Consider the following 19,169-nt stretch of genomic DNA (forward strand, 5'->3'; position numbering starts at 1 on the left):
TTAGATTTATTGTAGTGTTTTTGTCCTAAGTTTAACAGTCATGGGGGCAAAAAAAAACCAAAACCCATTCCCAAGATGTGAAGGTAACTCACCAGACTCTCCTGAGGAAGTGCTACTTTTTGCAAAGGTTTTGAAATGACTTGTAAATTGAATTTTCTGTTCTTGATAATCTCATGCAGTATCAGTACATAATCTGGTCCTTTGCTATTTCCATTACCTGGCTGCTTCTGCGAAACAAACCAGCCAATCAACCACGCACCAAAAAAGCCATTTGGCAGACATCCCTTCTGTAACTTAGTTGTTATTTTCTTACTAGACCATGAGTTTAATTCACTTTTCTTACCATCAGGAATAAGAGTCTCACAAAGGTAACTTGTTTGCTTTGCAACTGAGAATTATAGTTCTGTAACCACCTGAATTGTGTTGGTTTCTTTTTCCTCTCTCTTTTGGAGCTTCACATCATTACCCCTAAAGCCTCCCTCACACTGTCACTAGTTTTGCTTCAGTTGTTGCTTTCTAACTTTAGTCATCACTATTGAGCTTTCAGCCTCATTGGCTGCCTTTTACCTTCAATGATATCAGCTTCATAGCCACAGTGTGAGTGTGGTACTTGCCACAGCTCTCTGATGCTGAAGTAAAAATTCAACCTGAGTTGTCATTTCGATACAATAATTAGTTTTTACTACAGAGTACATGGCTTGCTACTATTTTTTATTCATTTCTAACGTTCTGTGTTATGCCTATTTTGATATTCTACAATATAAAGCAATGGACCCAGCTCTGAAAATAATCTTTTACACTATCACAATTCTCTAACAGTGCAGAATGTAAAATTTTAGCAAGTGGTTACTTGAACAGCTTTTCATGTGCAAAAAATGATGCATCAAAAGATGTACTTATTTTCCAATTCCTCTTTATCTGCCTCACTGTGTATTATGAAACTATTTTGAAAAGATGAGGGAATGTGGTGCTCAGATAAGCCAGGGCAAGCAAATGTTTTAAATTCAGATGTTCATGTTTTCTGATAAATTTATTCCTCTATTGAATTTTTTCTGTGTAAATCCTGTTATATATCTTCTTGAATTATTACACTTTTACATATGAAACTTCTGCTTTTCCCTTTCCCGGATGATACATGCTTTTCATAAAAATTGAAAACATATTATTTAGATAGGACTTTTGAAAAGGTTCTGAATTTTGATACAGGAAGAACAACAGTTTTAAAGTAGGATGAAAAAGACAGTGGTCATTACAATTTATAAGCTTATTAAAAAAATGATCAGTAATAACAGAATAGAATATTCAGCCCTGAAAAAATCAAGACGCCTTATCAGAAGTATGAAAAAAACCCAGACCACCAAATCCAAAACCAAACCAAAAATAATGGATCAATAAAATCCAAAATTATAGATATCCTACAAAATAAAACTAATTGCTAGTAAATTTGGGATACTTTTTATTAGCATACTTTAATAGAAAATTTAATCACAGAATACCCAGAAGGAAGAAAACCAGATCATTCCAAAGTTTATTAATGTAATACATAATTTATATCTTTACGTCACAAATTTAGTTCTAATTAGTAGTAAGTGAGGAATGAAAGGAGGAGAGAAAATAGCTTGTCTAGCACTTGGTTACTTTTGTGAAAAACATTTGGTGTTCTCATTCATATTCAGTTGTATTTCTGCCAAGAGTACAAAATCTGGCATTAGCATTACAAACACATAAAGAAACAGCTACCTTTTAAATTGCAGATCACGCAATTGCTTAATAACACATGAGCAAGAAAAACTAGAGAACAAAATATTCATCCACTTGGGCCTGTGCTCAGTTAACTGTTACCTAAATTGGGGATACATTATAATGCAAACTTTAAAAATTGCTGGTTCAATTTATCAGACATGGAACAAAGAAAAGCACATACTTTTTTGCCAAGGAACAATACGATCAATAGAGATCTATGGTGGTTTCTTCTTTTCTTCTTTTTTTTTCTTCTTGCTTGGTTGGTTTGGTTTTTTTGCTGGGAAGTGATGACAAGAACACGAGAAATTCTTTGCAGGCGCCTTACAAGAGGGCATATTATGCTGACAGAGATATTTATATTAACTTTTTCCTACTAAAACTTCTGTGTTTAACATGCCAACTACTGTATGTTTCATCTCAAGTGAAGAAGGATGATTCCTAACTCAGAAATTAAAAAGGCTGAGAATAGTCTGAAAATTACTTATTTGAATATGAATTTATGGATGAATTGTACACAATCAAGATGTATTTAAGTATTTTTAATGGCCTAAAATCCAGATGTAATGATACTAACAATAATCCTGAACATTCTTTTTGTTTAAAACCTGGCTTCAGCTACACTGAATGGTTTTTCAAGAATTTTAGGAAATATTACATGAGTCTTGGCACCAGAGTTCCCCTCAACTTATTGAAACATGTATCTCACAGCAGTGAAATAGCTTGAAGCTTGCATTTCAACCATTGTAAAGCCAACTATACTATACCACTTTCCTTTCTGATGCCTTTTCATAATTTTAACAAAGCAGAGAACAGGTTTGATCCTAATACAGAATTTCCTACAGTGAAAAAAATTATTATTAATTTGATTAGTTTCAGCTTCAATTTATGAGCCTTTCTAATCCACAGATAATCTGATGGAACAATTGCTCTTGCAGTGCTCTTAGACACTTGAGAATGGAAAGGCCATATAAAAGCTTCAAAAGAAGAAAAAGACTCTTGAACATGTTTTAATTCAGCTGCAAAAAAGGAGCATTGAGATACATGATTAAGTTTGTGTTAAATCACTAATCAAACATTCAGGGGGTTTCAGCCTGATTTGCATCCTAATTATTCACATTTAGGATAAGCTAAAACTAACTCTGGGGAGATGATATTTACATTTATGATTTATGACCTTTTTGACTGTATAAATTACATCTGATAAAATTTCAGGGTTAGTCCTGTCCATCTTACATATTTTTACAGTGTGGTTTGCCCCTAAATATCTTTTTATAACTTTACTTATATTTTGTAATCAGTTTTTCTATATTTTCTTGTCTAGTGATATTCAAATCACAGAAGTATAAACATCTCCAGAACAGGTAGACGTGTAAAAGTACTTTACTTTCATTAAAGTTAAGCATACCAGAAAAACAAATAAATGAGGGAATTTCCTAATAGTTTAATTTCTTAACTTTTAAACACAGATAAATTTCCTAAAACAAACTCCATTTGAGGTATTTGTAAGTATGTACGAGATGATATAATTTTCTCTCACTATTCTAACACTATATTGCAAACATCTACCTTATTTTCAGGCACTTTATTTTAAACACCAGACCTAGTATGTTGTCTCATCTGTTTGTCAGCACACACTTGATACTTGCATGCAGACACATAATCTCTCTTGCTTTCCCTAAACACCTATACATATTTGTAAGAATATCACACATCTCTTTCTATACCATAAGTCATCACCAATATGAGTCTAGACTGGCTTTTTACTCTCTATCATTGCTAAGGATCTATATAATATAATTTTATTCTTAGCTGAATGCACTTGAAGACTATTCCATTTAGTAAAAGTTATCTGTAGATCCAAAAGGTAAAACATTTATTTTGGACTAGATTTCTGCATCTTTTAGTCATTCAAGCAAATATGTTTCTTAACAATTAAAATATCCATTAAAATAATTAACTGAAGCCCAAAGAAACCCTTAAAAATGTCTTCAGCCTGTGGTCAAGTGAATGCCTCTTGCTGTGTGGACTAGTAGTCAGCTATTTGAAAAAGGCAAATAAAAATGGGCCAATTGCCAGAGCAGCTGAAGCTAAATTAGCTTTGCAGGGGTCTGCACTTCCTTTGGAATATTTTAGTCAGCAGCTGAAAATGGTTCAAAATCACTAAGCTACAGAGTTGGTAAGTTCATGCAGAGGATACACACTGTATGTGAAGGTAGTTCACCAATTCCAGTGTCCTGTAATTAGCTGATGAAAGATTATGAATTGTGTTTCATGTTTTGTTAACAAATGATTAACTGTAAATTTAAGGTCTCTACATATCTCTCTCACATTTAAGAGTCTTTAATGTCATACCTACAGCACCACATGATGAATTATTTTAAAGTCAAGCAGTAGGAGACCTAGGTAACATAAAAATGTCTTGATTTTTCTAGCTATTATCTCCTTATGCTTCATTACATTTAGCAGGAATCAGACAGCTTCCAGAGGAATCAGAAAAGGTTATGAGGTTAACAGACAGTGCTGGTGGATAATGCAAATAAATAATAGAAAATGCGAAGTATGTTCTGCTGCTTTGGAGGTTGACTTCCAAAGTTAATTAGTAAGCATGCTTAAATATGCTGTAGTGTTGTGCTTTTAATCCTACCTTTATCCACCGAGGACTTTTTTCTTTTTTTCTTATCCTTAAAATCAAGAATACAATAACCCTGTCTCACTGCTTTAGTTACTAACATCATTCACTTTACCATAATCTCTGGGGAACACACAACTACTTGTACATATTGATGCACAACTGACAGAATTATACTTCTAACGGTTCTACTGACTTTTGACTCAAAATTTCAGATTCTTATGCTCAGTGACTCTACATGACGCCTACTGACATACAGGGAGTCACCTCTTTACATTCATCCTACGGTAAAGTTTCCTTTTACCGCAAAGGCGCTTAATACACTTAATTTAAATTCACTCTGCAGGACAGGAAATCTCTTTCATAATAGGTGTAATTTTAACACTACCAAAAAGATTTGTCTTTTTCTTAATCAATAGCTCATATCCACCTACACAGCTGTCCCATTAAACTTTGCCTTAGGAATTCAAATTAACAAATTGAAAAGACATTTCCATTTCTACTTAGGTGGATGTATTTAATCAGCATCCATGCTAACTAAGTTTAATAGTAACAATGAGAAAATTTGTCAAGTTAATCATAATGGCTAATACCTATAATAATGCTTTAGATTTATCTCCTGTACAATAAATAATGTGCTTAATAAACTGAAATCCTTTGATAATGAAAAATATTTACTGTTAAATTTATTCCTTGAAGTTTGGATACACTGTTACTACAAAAACGAAAAAACTAAGGCATATTACATTCAAAGCAGTTTTATTTCTCCAGGGAATGACATAAAAACTTGATGAAAATTCATTAGAAATACTGGCTAGTGTCTACAAAAAAGAGGAATAGAAGAATTGAAGAAATCTTTCAAATTCAACACAGCCTATGCAACATTACTACTCTTTATCTTTTGTGCTGTATTTTGACACCCAGAGCAATATTTACAGCTGAACACTGCACACTTCATTGTCTTTTTGGCTATAACAGTAATATACACTATCTGTATTCAATTGTAGTTAATTACAACAGTAATACTGATTGTGCAGTTTACTGCATGTCATTTCTCTTAGGCAATGACAGCTCTTCATTCCAAAGTTATCTCTCTTTTGCCTTTATGTCTTCTTAATAACTCTAGCAACAGTACTTCAATATCCTTGTCTTTAGGTCCTCTTCCTTGTCTCTCCAAGAATGTCAAACTGCTCTGCATTTTAAAAAATTTTATTAGTACCCAATAATTTCTGCTGATTCTTGTTATCTATGACCCCATTTCTGTCAGAAGAGGGCTGCAAGAATAGACACTGCAAGCCTGGAACACCTTCTGCATGGGGAAAGATTAGAATTTTTTTACTTGGAAAAGAGAAAAGAAAGAGAAGTGTGTTTGGCAAACTCTATAAAACTCCAAATAGAAGGGGGGAAAAAAAAGAGAGAGAATGGACTACTTCCCATGAGTTATATACGAAAGTCACACAGTACATTTATGGTGCAAATTACAGGCTAAAAAAAACCTAAAGGAATAACTTCTGCATATTACATGAAGTTTACACTGAAAATTCATTGCTATAGACTATTATCCCATATTTAATTCAAAAAAGGATTAAAAAGAAATAAGAATTTATTAATTGATGACTAGAAGCTATAATATTCTTTATGATCAATGTGGCTCAAAAATCCCTGAATCGTTGATTATGGTTAATTCTATTTGCACAATTCTTCTCTATATTTTTAAAAGTCATTGCTGCACTAATACATGTGGATGCAAACTGATAATCACTTGAGAAGGTGCTAAACTTTATTGCTGAATCAAAATGTGTTTAGATATGTGCTCTTTTTGCACGGTAGAACTGGATATCTAGCACACAATTAGACTGCCTTACCAGCATTGCTCCTGTGACTGAAGTTATTTCTCTCTGTAAACTATGTAGTCCTAGGGTCCTTAGAGATACTTGGATTCTTCAAAAGCAAAACCTTGAATTACAGACTATACAATGCCTAGCATGCTCATAGCTCCACATACATTAATGCTTTTCTATTAAAAAAAAGAAGATTTAACTTAAAAAAAGGATCTATTCCATGCTCTTATTTAAATAAGTATTTAAATAAATTTTCTCTGTGTAGACTACCATATTTATTCTACAGCAGTTATATTTCTATTTCTCTAATGACTTTTTGATAAATTTTCTACTTCATCAGAAAGTCTCTATACTGAAATTATTCTACACCCCCCCTTAAAATATTATGTATGTAAATTGAACCCCGATTTTCTTGAAGCACTGATTATCAAGCTGACGTGGAGATATATATTACATAAAACTTCCTTTTCAATTGCATTTGCTAACAAGGTTTTGTTGTTTCTGGGGACGATATAAAAATTGGCCAACTTAAAAGAAAACTGAAAGCAGATATTGAAAAGACCAGCATATTTTCATGGATATAACCTCAATTTAAATCTATACCTCTCTTATTCAGTATTACTTTTTCTCTGGAAATAATTACAAAAATTGTTTCTTTAAAAAAAGTTATCTGGTCAATTTATGGTGAGCAATAAGCTATGATGTGGCATTAATAAAAGCAAACCTTGGCTTTTGTTTTATTCCTAGGCAATAAAAAGCTAAAATATAAGGGATCTCATAATTCTACTCCATAGAGCGTTCTGTTCATTCTTTAGTGAAAGCTTCACTAAAGCTATTCCACCAATTCCACAAGGCTGGAAAAAAAAATCCAAAGGGAAGCAATAATATTATGCCAGACAAGACTGTAATTCACACCAGACTGAGCCATGAACTGTAGTTTGGAAGTTTCAGACTGGATGAAAAAACACTTCATGCCTCAAACTGCCCAGAGAGATTATGCAGATCTCCATCCTAGAAGTTTTGAAAAAATTGCACCAGACAAAAGCAAGAAAGACAAGATCCAGTGTTAGTGATAATCCTTCATCAAGAGGAAGATTGAAGTATGTGATCTTCTGAAATCCCTTTTAACCAACATTTATATGATTTCCATTATTATTTCCTGAAGTTACTCTCCAACACAAGAGAAAGGGGAGCCAAATAACAAAACTGAGTAAGAGTCATGTTGTCAGCATAACACAAACTGCTCAAAGTAATAGCTTGAAAGTCATGAAAGTGTATAATATACAAGCACCATCATATCTTGGGTCTTTTCCAACCTTAATGATTCTGTGATACCCAACCATGTGTTTTCACTGTTCTCTGCCACATGCCCAAGTACTGCAGCCTACAGGAAGGACTCACATTGAAGAAGTTAATGAACAACTTTCTCCTACAGGAGGAAGCAAAGGGAAGAGTGTGATGAGTCCTCATCCTGAGGAAGAAAGAGAGGCAGAGACAATTGTGATGAACTGGACACGACTTCCACTCTGCATCCCCATGCACCACTGTGGGAGAGGAGGTAGATAAATCAGAAGTAAAGTAAGTCTAGGAGGAAGGGAGGGTGGGGGGAAGTTGTTTTAAGGTTTTTTATTTCTCATTAACCTTCTCTGATTTGGTTGGTAGTAACTTCAATTGATTTCCCTGTCCTTACCTTGACCCACGAGCCTTTTGTTACATTTTCTCTTTCCCCTGTCCAGCTGAAGAGAAGAGTGACAGAGCAGCTTTGGCTTGCCCTTGCCCAGCCAGGGTCAGCCCACCCCAAGTGCCAATGAAGTTCACCCATATTACCAGTCCTAGGGGAGTACACTGTATGTGTATATATATCTGGTATGTAACCAGCAACTTTGTATGGATTTTACTGCATTTAATTTTGCTTTATAAAATAGTTTAAACTGAGTATCTGACATCTTCACAAGTCTTTCTTACCCATGTCCTAATTATGTAGCTACAGCATGGAAAACCAGATCTTTATATAGAAAACATCTAGCAGATGGGGTAGAATCACTATCTAAAACAAAATATAGAAATGAAATGTAAATTCATACTTTTTCATCTGAGGTATTAAAAATTCACTTTATAGAGAAATACAACATTGCATTTCAACATCTAGCAAGAAGTGACATGCTTACTACTACAAAGTAAAAAGAAGCAACCAAACAAAACATGTACATTACCGGAGTAGTAATGTCCTGTTTTAAAATTCAATGCATCTTTTAAACTTCAAAGGATAAAGTGAATGTACTACTGTTTATCAATCTGGCATACTTTTTTTCTAACTCCCACATTTTCTAACAACATTTTCTGAATAAACAAGTAACAAAGAAGCAATTAAGCAGCTCATAATTACTACCAATATTGAAAGTATAAAGGAATATTAATTTTCATGCGTAACTGTTAAACTCTGTCAAGACTTTGTGTGAAAGCTTTCATACTGAAATTTGTGTGTGACCAAAAACTCATCTCAAGAGTATTGAGCCATAAAATGAAACCTTAGAGAATCCTTTTTGCAAGTGGCAATGAACAACATCACTTAAAGGATTCTTTCAGACAGCTGCATCAATGTAGCTAGCCAACTTCCTGGTTTAACAACAGTATCTGCCAACAAAAAGATATCCCTTTCATGCCTAAGTCAGTCAAATAAAATATGTCATCAACAAAATTTTTGCTTATTTTTAATCTTCGCTTGTTTTGGGGTTTATTTTTCTCATTCTCAAGCAGTCAGCTGGATTGGCTTAGAAAACAGATTTGTTTAAATTGTGGCAGTTCAGAAAAAGCAAAAAACAGTGAAAACATAAACTGCAGCTCTACAAAGAAAAGCATAAAGATCATACTAGTAAGATGAAAACTCTATTACACAATAAACTTTTTATATGAAATGTAATAGCTGTCTCTGTGTACTTTTTAAAAAATGTACCATTTAAAACTATAATCACCAAGTTTTGACTTGGCAATTTTCAAGTGGAAACTCTACACAGATGGAAACTCTAAAGCCCTTTCAGACAACCTGCTTCAGTGTTTGACTACCCTTACAGTAAGAAGCATCTTCTTGTCTTCAGACTGATTTTCTTCAGTTTTAGTCCACTGCCTCTTGTCCTCTCAAAGGGCACTACTGAGAAAGTCTGTCACCTTCCTCCTAATTTCCTCCAATCAGGTATCTATATTCATTGATGAGAGTTCCCTGAGAGTCTTCTCCAAGTTAAACAGTGCCAGTTGTCTCAGCCTTTTCTCATAGGACAATCCCCTCATCATCTTTGCGGCTCTTTGCTGGACTCACTCAATTAAGTCTGCAACGTTCCTGTACTGGGGGACCCAATACCAGAAACAGCATTCCAGTTCAATTGCAAATATTACATTTACTCTGCAAAATAGGATCATAACTTTAAAACTAAATTAATAACAGCTATTTATGGAGCATGTAAGCTTTCACAGGTAGCTAAATGGATGCCAGGCAAATGAACATAATGAAGGTGGATAGCAAATGCCAAAGATGGAGGTAGACAGGGAAGTTAGAGGAAGGGCAGGTTCTACAGCAATGTAACTTCACAGACAGAACAAGAGAGTAGCCACAATCATAAAACTGGGATCCAGCTATTACTGCAGATTGGGAAATACTGTTTTCTTTTGCTTGTTTGCCTTACAGAAAGGTATTTGTGATGGAATAACTGAACTTTAAATATGGTTAATGGTGACTAGAGTTGTCACTCAATGAATAAAGCTGATGAGAAGCACAGTTTAAAAAGCCCTGAGAGCGTATAAGTTTTTCTTACAGTTTATTACATTTCATTAAGACTTCCACAAAAAACCAAACCAAAACAAAACAAAACCAAAAAAACCCCCAAAACCCCCCAAAAAATCCAAACCCAAAAACACTAAAGAAAAAAACCCCAAAACCAAAACCCCAACCTAACTTTTTCTGACTCACTAAGAATGAAAGAGTAAAAGCAGGTCTCAAGAGTCTTTGTGTGAGGAGATGATGTCAGAATAAATCTGATTATTTGTTTCAAGAAGTGGTAGTAAACTGTTTACATTAGGTGGGGGAAAAAGAAAATCCAAGGACTATTAGAGGACAAGCATATTCATGCAGTTGGTAGATTTTTTTATGCTTTTCTTGTAAATAAAAAGAAATAAATACTTTTTTTCATTGAATTTTTAATTATTATCAGAAAGAGTAAAAAAAAAAGAAGAAAATTAGTTTCTGCTACTGGAAAGGTAACACTGAAAAGAAAAAAAAAAGAAGATTAGTAACCAGGCATAAGACTAACAAAGGAGATAACAAAGTGCACATCAGTGAAAAGCAATGCCAGTGTTACGTGGCAGTAAATAGCAACAATGAATATTTATTTCAACATACAATAAGTAAGCCAGAATACAATACCTGCTTAAATGTTCAATGATATTCATTGCCAGAGCAATTTTATTTAACGGCACACTGTGCCTCAGCTTCGTTTTTTAATATTCATCACCAGTTTGAAGGATACTCAGCAGAAGAATAATATGTGACTCTGCCACAAACTGAGCCTGACTGCTTCCATGTATGTAACTCTGTAAAATAAAAATGAAAAGCATTCCTCTTTAAAACTAAGAAATCCTTTGAAAATGGCACAACTGGATATGTGAGAATAAAACCTGTTTTGAAGAAAAAATGCAGGCAGCAACAGCTAGAAATTAACAGCACAGTTTATGTATGTATGTTTAGTAAAAAGGAATGTTAAAAATAGTATATTTAGGCAAAGCACACATATACAGTAAATATAATGTTTCAAACACAAAAGCATTATGCTGGACTCTTTTTCACACTGCTGCTATTGTGGAATAAAGAACATGCATTTATTTGCTCAGATAATACATTTTGGAAGGGAAGTGTTGAAATCAAAGGCATGCCTCAGCATAGCTTTTACAAAAGTGAAAACTGAAGCCTGCTTTCAAAAGATCATTCTACTTTAGTCTTTCTCAGATTGAGTGAAGTTTCTTCACACAAAGTCCTATTTGTCTTTCTCCAATAAGGTACAATTTTTTCCATCAAAGTTACTAATTCATACACCATCATATTTATATGAAAATATTAAATAAATGTTAATACTATAAGTGTAACACAATCTACTACCCTCTCTCCCAAATAATTATTGTTAATAGACTCCCTTTGTACATTTATTTTAAGAACTTGTAGTGTATTAGTGAAAAGCTGATAGTGTTTATTGTAAACTAGCAATAAACCATCAACATGCACAAAATGAGGGAGATTCTCTGTCTTCCTCTACTATATCAATTACAAACACTGAGTACACTTTGTCATGGCATATATTCTTCTTAGGCATAAATAAAATTTTTACCCCAACTAAATAGAAAGAAAAATGCTCACTAGTAAGGTAAAGAAACAGAATTTTTTTCCCCCTCATTCTGGCTGAAGGGATTTGTTAGTTTGATTATTTTTTTAACTCATACATGTTGCTATAATTCAGTTTATTCTGAGTAATTCTGGCTGAATGCCATCCTTGTCATGATTCAGATCAACTCAGATTTTAAATAATTGGATGCTTCAGCAGACAAAAGAATGCCTTCACCCATACTAGTTAAACTCTTGTTGATGCAGTGTCAGATCATGTAATTTATATTTATTCAGTAGACTGTTATCTATTTTTTTCAAAATTCAGTCATATTATGCACATTCAAATAACTAATTCAAACCTAAAGCAGGCAAGAGCTTCATATAGCTGAAGTTTCCATTTCTCAGAGATATCTTTTTTCTTTAACAAGATAGAAATCACTGATCTCATAAGAATACCTCATTGCAGTATCATATGACAATAAGCCAAACTGTATTTCTTGATTTTTTTGGCATGACTTCTTATAGATTTCACTAAGGCTACATACACATACACACTCACACACATATATATGCACACATATACTTAACAGAAAAGAAGAAAACAAGTACATTTCACATTAAGAAAAATTAATGACAAAGTTAAAATGTTTGATAGACTGCGTACTCTGATTCAGTTCAGAGTACTGTCCTGTGAATAGTGACCTTCTGTCATTATTTTTCATGCAGCTAAAGCAATATATAAACATGTAGGGATACATAAACTCTTGCAGAATCTGGATTCAAGAGTGCCTAACAAACATCTATTTCTTCTAATGATCACAGGACAAAGTTATAGTCTAAAGCTTACAATGATTAGTCCAGTAGCACTATTTAGTTTTTATAATCACTACTACTTGTTCACTACACACATGGTAAATTTTATGAAAATGCACAATGGTAACTAAAAAAATAAACTCTGTGTTGAACAGACAATGTTATTATCACTAACTAATAAAACTGCTACCTGGCTCCTCAGATTATAAACACCTTCTGTATCTGCAAAACATTTATATGAGAGATGTCATTTTTATTCATGTGCTGTATACTTTTAACAAAGTAAATTACATTTCCTCTTATGGTAGCAATTTAATTCACCATAACACCATTGAAGAAACAGAATCCAATATTTGTACATAAACACATATACATGCAGACACTATATAGAAAAATTATTCCCTTCCTCAAAATAGTTTGCTGACATTACATTGTTCAGTTTTCCTCCTAATAGGAAAGAAGAGAGTCACTACCAAAAATTATGTGCTGCTGCTTCTGATTATGAAAACCTGTCCCATGCTGGGGAGGAATCACATTTTAAGTGCTGGTTTTCAATGCCCAGCATAGTAATTTTATTTAAAAATACCACTGAAGCTTGTGTGACTTCTGGTTTTGCTTGGGAGTAAAAAATAACAACAAATAATTTTGTTAATGAAATAGGACAATTTCACAGCCATGTAGCTATCAAACCTGTACAATAATGATGTATTCAAAAATGCCAGCAAATATGCTCTCAACTCTGAAAATTTCAAGCATGATTTTTCAGTAGCTATTCACAATCGAAAAGTTGACTAAAAAAATTATCTAATCTAAGGATGACCAGAGTTTTAAGGAAACCCAGTTTGCAATACTGTCCACGTAGACTACTTACAATGCAAAGCTGCATATTTATATCAGAATTTGACAAGTCTCTCAAAAGATAAAAGTCCTTAAGAAACAAAATGATGAAAACAAAGATATAATCACTATCACTATTAATTAGGCAAAAGATAAGAGTCATAGCTGCCATCTAATACTCAGTATAAAGAAAAAAACCCTTGAACTAAATAAAGTGTATTTGCAAACATGATACTTGAACCAACCAACCAAAAACCCAAAACAAACAACAACAAAAAAACCCAACCAAACAAACAACCAAAAAGCACCTGAAAAAAACCTAGAATATGAATTTCTGGCTAAATATCTCATAGAGATTCATGTTATATTTCTTTAAATGTGAGTTGCTTACAAGGAAGTAGATGTTCTTTGAGTTAGTTCTAGAAATATTACATGTAGATCAAAAAAGCTAGTAGGAGACAATTGTTAGTTCCCAGAGAGGGGACAGAAAGGGATAAAAGCAAAGGGAGTAGCCACCTTTAACACAAAAGCCAAATTTCATCTTTCTTTGAGAGGGCAAGAGACCTCAGGTAAACTGAGAGAGTTGAACTAACTGAAAGCACTAGTTGAAAGCCACTCTGTTAAAGTTTTAAGTAAGGCAGATGTTTACTGTACTAACTTCTTTGTTCGATTACAAATGTTCTTAGGTAGATTATTCTTTAAAGTTACCTAGCAATAGATCTGTGTGTGATCAAGAGGGTCCTCAAATTGCTTCCCCAATGCATTGTTCTCCAAGTACTCAAAACAGCAGCATGACTCATCTCTATAGCTATGGGTCAATTGGAGCAATGCTAAGTAAGTACAGAAAGTGACAGACTGTTCCAGAGATGAAGGATAACCAACATAATTTGCATTTGACAACATATTGTGAATCACCTGCCTTTATGACAGTAACTCATTCCATTTCTTATGAGGAATGGATCTTAACCATTTCACAAAGGCATTACAGGGTGTGTTTTTCCTCAGTGAACCTTCAGACCTACTTTCTAAATAGACAAAAAATAGAGTAGAAGTTTTCAGAACACAGAAGAACAGTATTTAATGTAAAAAGTTATGGCAGACAGCTTTTCTTGAAGAGAGAATGGTAAGAACTCTACCACATTCATCTTTGTGTCTTTCTCTACAGGCATGTGACAATACTGTGAGGCCATTTGAAGCATAGATTATATGTGTATCGATACATATTTACGCAAATGTACCCCCCACACAGCAGTTTTGTACACTGCAATGGTCACTGACTCATCAAGTTTTGAAATTCATGGCCATCTGTGGCTCATACTTACCTAAAATAGAATATCTTCAAAGAAACTTTTTCAAAGAACTATTGAAGAATTAGCTATCTATCAATTCTCAAGCTAAAGAAAGGACCTGGTCACATGTGAGGTTTCTTTATTTTCATACTACTTTCTTTCTATAAGAAGATTGCTGAATGACCCATATGCAAGGCACATATTCTCATGAAATTTTATTCGAAGACACAAACCATTAAGACACTGAGAAGTAAGAGTTCTGGTTTTGCTATATTTTTTGCTTTTTGATACTGAATCCACTTAATATTTCGAAACTCTGTGAAGTCTATCTGGCTGCAAATGCTTTAGGCAAATGCTTTAAATAAATTCATGAATAAACTAATTTTTTCTCTTTGAATTTAAAGGCAGCAAGAGGGAGGACCATATAAGATGCAAAAATAAAGTCTGTCAAAATAGAGGCAACCATAGCTTGAGCAGAAAATAGTACAGCCACAAAATTAATACTGCCACACAACAAACAATAGCAAATGTCATGCAGGTAGGACTAACAAGGGAACCAAAGCCTGAGAACTTTGAACAACCAGTCCTTTTCCAACTGCAACATTTTCCTATCTCAGGTCTTATTTCACAGAAGCTTTGAATTTTGAACTGGAATAATCATAACCCTAAATCAGGCCATTTTCTTTGGCAGTGACAAACAATTGTTCAAAGCATGCATATGTTTACTAAACTGTTTAAAATGTTTACCTACTATTCAAAAATTCATTAAATATTCAGTGTTATTGAACTGCAGATGGTACACACACCCATATATATATATAATTCCACACCAGGATAGTCAAGGATAACAGGAATGTAATATCCTTTTAAATCTCCCTAAACACAGCATATGCTTGTGATTTCCCTTCAAGAGTCATAGTTGTCAAGGTTCAGTAATATACTTAAATATAATCTGTACTCTTCCTTTCTGTTAATGCAATGCAAATAAACCAGAAACAAAGTAAGGGGAAGTAAGGCCTCTGCAAATCATGTGCTAATTCTTAAGGCAAGAAGAATTTGTGTAGTACCTAAAATTAAAACATGATTTCAGGTGCTTCAGCAATCTTTCTTAAAACAAACATCATTATGTTTATTTTCCATTAGTATGTACAGGAAGGATGCCAGGGTGAAGGGAGCTGATTAAACGGAGTTGGGTTTAGTAATAGCTTAAAATACAAAGCTACTTCACGAAGCATAATCATTCTGGGTAACTGAGAAATCACTCGTCCTGAGTTTACGAGATGTGACGTGCGGCTAATTAAAAAGTGTATCGAAAACTGATCAAAAGCAGACAATTTTGCTAATAATTATTCTTGAAAATGATGAGCTGAATTTGGATTGCATTTTGAAGAAATCCCTAGATGGAGATTTTGCCCTGAAGGAGACAACAGGCCAAGTTCAAGCTAATATATGTAGAAAGAAATGAAGCAACACAGTAGTTAACTGCCCCAAAGAGAGAGTGATGAATTCCACACCATTAGGATAAGTGCTATTAAGTCTTCTTTTACTACATTAACATTCAGGGTGAAATTCATCAGAGAGAGGAACATTACAGAAGGCCATGGATTACTTAATTATGATTGAGCCTTCAGAATGGCATTTTAATTAAAGACCACCAATTTTGCCAAGAACATGCATTAGATATACGCAGTTGTTATTTTCTTTTAATTTAGAGGGGAAAAAGAACTGTGCAACATTTTCTATCAATTCAGATTTTACATGTTTTCCAAGCCCATAGCAGGATCTTAGCAGGACTTTGATCAGTCTTTATATGTTTAAAATGTTTAAAAACCAAAAGTTCTAAAACATTCTCTCTCAATTTAAACACTCATTTTATGTGTGAATGCAGAAAAAGGTTAAAAATTTTATGGAGGACAAATGACTCATTCAGTAAAGCAAACACTTGGAAATCAAACATCAATATATATTAAAAAATGTTTTATAAAATGATTTCACAATCATAACTGCATTTCTCCAGACAGGTTTCCTTCTGTGTGAACTATGTAATACCTCAAAACCAGCTTAAACTACCCAGCAAGGTTAAGAATAAAATCTTAGACAGCTCAAAAGCCCAACCTTTCTGACTCTGTTATTGCAGCTACCTATTTAAATATTATTCTTTTTAAAATCAGCACAGTTTCACATAGCTCCACTTGAAGCATGCTCTCCAAATATGCTTTTTTAATTCCTACATAATAGTATCTGTTCAGTTCATACAGGCAAATCAGAGTTTTAACTTACTTACGAACCCAATAGGGGACTTCCTACAAAGTTATTAAACTACTCAGGTCTGTGAAAATTAAAATAAAAGCCTAATCTAATTCCCTGCTTTCTTTCCATCACAGAAGATACTATTATCTGCTGGGGATAGCACATGTCCAGTGACCTATTTTCCCTGTAGCAGCCAACTCTGAAAAGCTCTTCTTGTGACCAATGATGTGAAAAAACATGAGATGACACTGACTGGGGCCGAAAGTCATTCACAAGTGTGTTAATGGCTACCAACTTAGAACATCTGCTAGCATATGGATGGAATTTGCTAAAATAATAATAAACTTTTTTGGGGACAGAGGGATGTAATTTGGGTATGAGTTTATTTCAGAGAACTTAAACAACACTGAAACTGAGTAAATAAGTATATGAGATCCCATCTCAAAAACTAAAGAAAGACAAGAAGTCTTGGCACTAGTTTATTTACTAAAAGAAACCTTTGACTATTAATGTTCAATAGTTAGGATAATGTCCAAGTATTTAATAGGGGAATTTCTTTTGTTGTAGATACCCAGATATAAAAGGGGCATCTGCAAATGATACTTAATGGTTCTTAATGTAGTATTAAACACAAAACAAATCTAAACTCACTTACTGCTAACAGAAGTCCTAAGTAAATGAATTTGCATTTCTGGCAAAATGAAGATCACATAAGAGAGTATGAAATATGCAGTCAGCTATTTGAGACAATTTTTTTTTCCAGGAATCTCTAATTTTATGTAACAATAAACAAAATCATAAACTTTAATTAAACACTAACCCACCTGAAACAATTTCTTTTGAACAGTTATTAGCTTTATGAACATTTCCAACTCAAATATAAGGCAACAGTTCACCACCCTGGTGAAAATTTCATATATTTTATTTCTAGCAAGCAATCTCTCTAAGCAATGTCTCTACATGAAATGCAATCTACCTCAGTTATAGACCAGCTAGACCAGGACTAAGAAAACAGCTGAAGTGCACACACCAGCACATACGAAATGTATGAATATGAATATAAAGAATTACTAGACATTGTACTGATGTACTTGCAGTGATTTTATTCTGTTCACTCAAGCATCTTGCTCCAAAAATTAGTAGGATATCTAGAAAACCAACACTGGACCTCAAATAAAACTCCATGTGGTTATTAACTTTTCAGCATCCTTGGTGTAATAGTGCAAGTGTTCAGACTCACTTACTAAACATGACCATAAACCATATCAGCCACTTCTGATAGGAAGGATTAATAACTATGGATGAATTTAACCCTTTTTAAGACATATTTAATGTTGGGGTGTTTTTAAGACTTTATGTAATACAGATACACACAACAATCTCATACAGACTCTGTGATTCCCTCATATTTAAATACAATGAATATGAGTTACATTTCACATGCCTGAGCTCATTCCTGTGTTCACCATTGCCCAAACCAAAACCTGAGTCAAGAGACAGCAACCAGTTTCATAGGACTGGCTGCCTGAAACAGGCTGTGCTGGCTGCCTTCCACAAAGTCCATCTGGTACCAAGCACAGAATATGATCTGCGTTTCCAGCCCTAGAACAAAAGTGGAGAAATCCTCCCTAACTTTTGAAGACTAGCAGGCTGGAAAGGGTAATTGGTATAAATTAAAATAGCATACAAATCCTAGTTTATGCTACTGCTTTTGTTGCTCTTAGGCAGCTTTTATAGCTATACTGCATTATTTAGGGTTTCTAGAAGTATTATCAAAGGAATCTGTTAGTAGAGACAATCTCACAAATCCAGAAACTGTAAACACTCTGCTCAGATATACAGAGGTTTTGATGTAAACTGCTGAGTAAGAGTTAATTCTGAGGGACTTATTAATATTAATCAATCACAGAGTAATAATACAACAAAAAATGCAGCAAGCCTTCAAAGAATCATACTTTGTGGATTTCAGAAACAACCCAGAACTGGCCTCTCTCTTGCTCTCCTCTCTTTTCTACTTCTAATGTCTCTACCTCACATTTTACTAGTAAATAAAATCCCTACTTACTGTCTTCGGCATATGGTGTCGTTTGCACCTTAATTCAGCAAGAGGCATCTCTCAATAATCAGACCTTAACAGCTCGTTATCTTCTTCCCAGTACAATCTCTCTCATTTGTTCTTTGTTTTTGCTAATTAACACTTAAGATCACAAAGCAGCAGTCATTTGGGGAAAGGGACTAGGGAAAAATACAGGCTTAACCTGATTGTCAAAAAGATCAAAATAGAACTGAATGCCTAAAGAAAGGGACAAAACCAAATTCCTAATAAATTTTACTGCACTGTTTTTAAAATTCCTACCAGTATTCTAGAATAAGCCTATACTAATCAGAATTGTACAGCTGAG

The 19,169-nt window shown here is 33.9% G+C and overlaps 1 protein-coding gene and 1 long non-coding RNA gene across 3 annotated transcripts in view; one reads left to right on the forward strand and one right to left on the reverse strand.

Moving 5' to 3' along the window:
- Positions 1 to 19,169, forward strand: part of LOC146438337 (uncharacterized) — a 333,685-nt gene that overhangs the window by 198,236 nt on the left and 116,280 nt on the right. The gene's annotated exons all lie outside the window — the stretch shown is intronic.
- The window catches only part of TUSC3 (tumor suppressor candidate 3), a 120,744-nt gene that overhangs the window by 11,977 nt on the left and 89,598 nt on the right, over positions 1 to 19,169 (reverse strand). For both annotated transcript variants that reach the window (XM_085058879.1, XM_085058880.1), the window contains exon 7: positions 10,731 to 10,794. In XM_085058879.1, coding sequence (XP_084915005.1) covers positions 10,731 to 10,794 — 64 coding nt within the window. The remainder of the gene's footprint in view (positions 1 to 10,730; positions 10,795 to 19,169) is intronic.

This window comes from Lichenostomus cassidix, chromosome 4 (genome assembly GCF_008360975.1).
Source record: "Lichenostomus cassidix isolate B80296 chromosome 4, HeHo_3.0, whole genome shotgun sequence".
Taxonomy (NCBI): Eukaryota; Metazoa; Chordata; class Aves; order Passeriformes; family Meliphagidae; genus Lichenostomus; species Lichenostomus cassidix.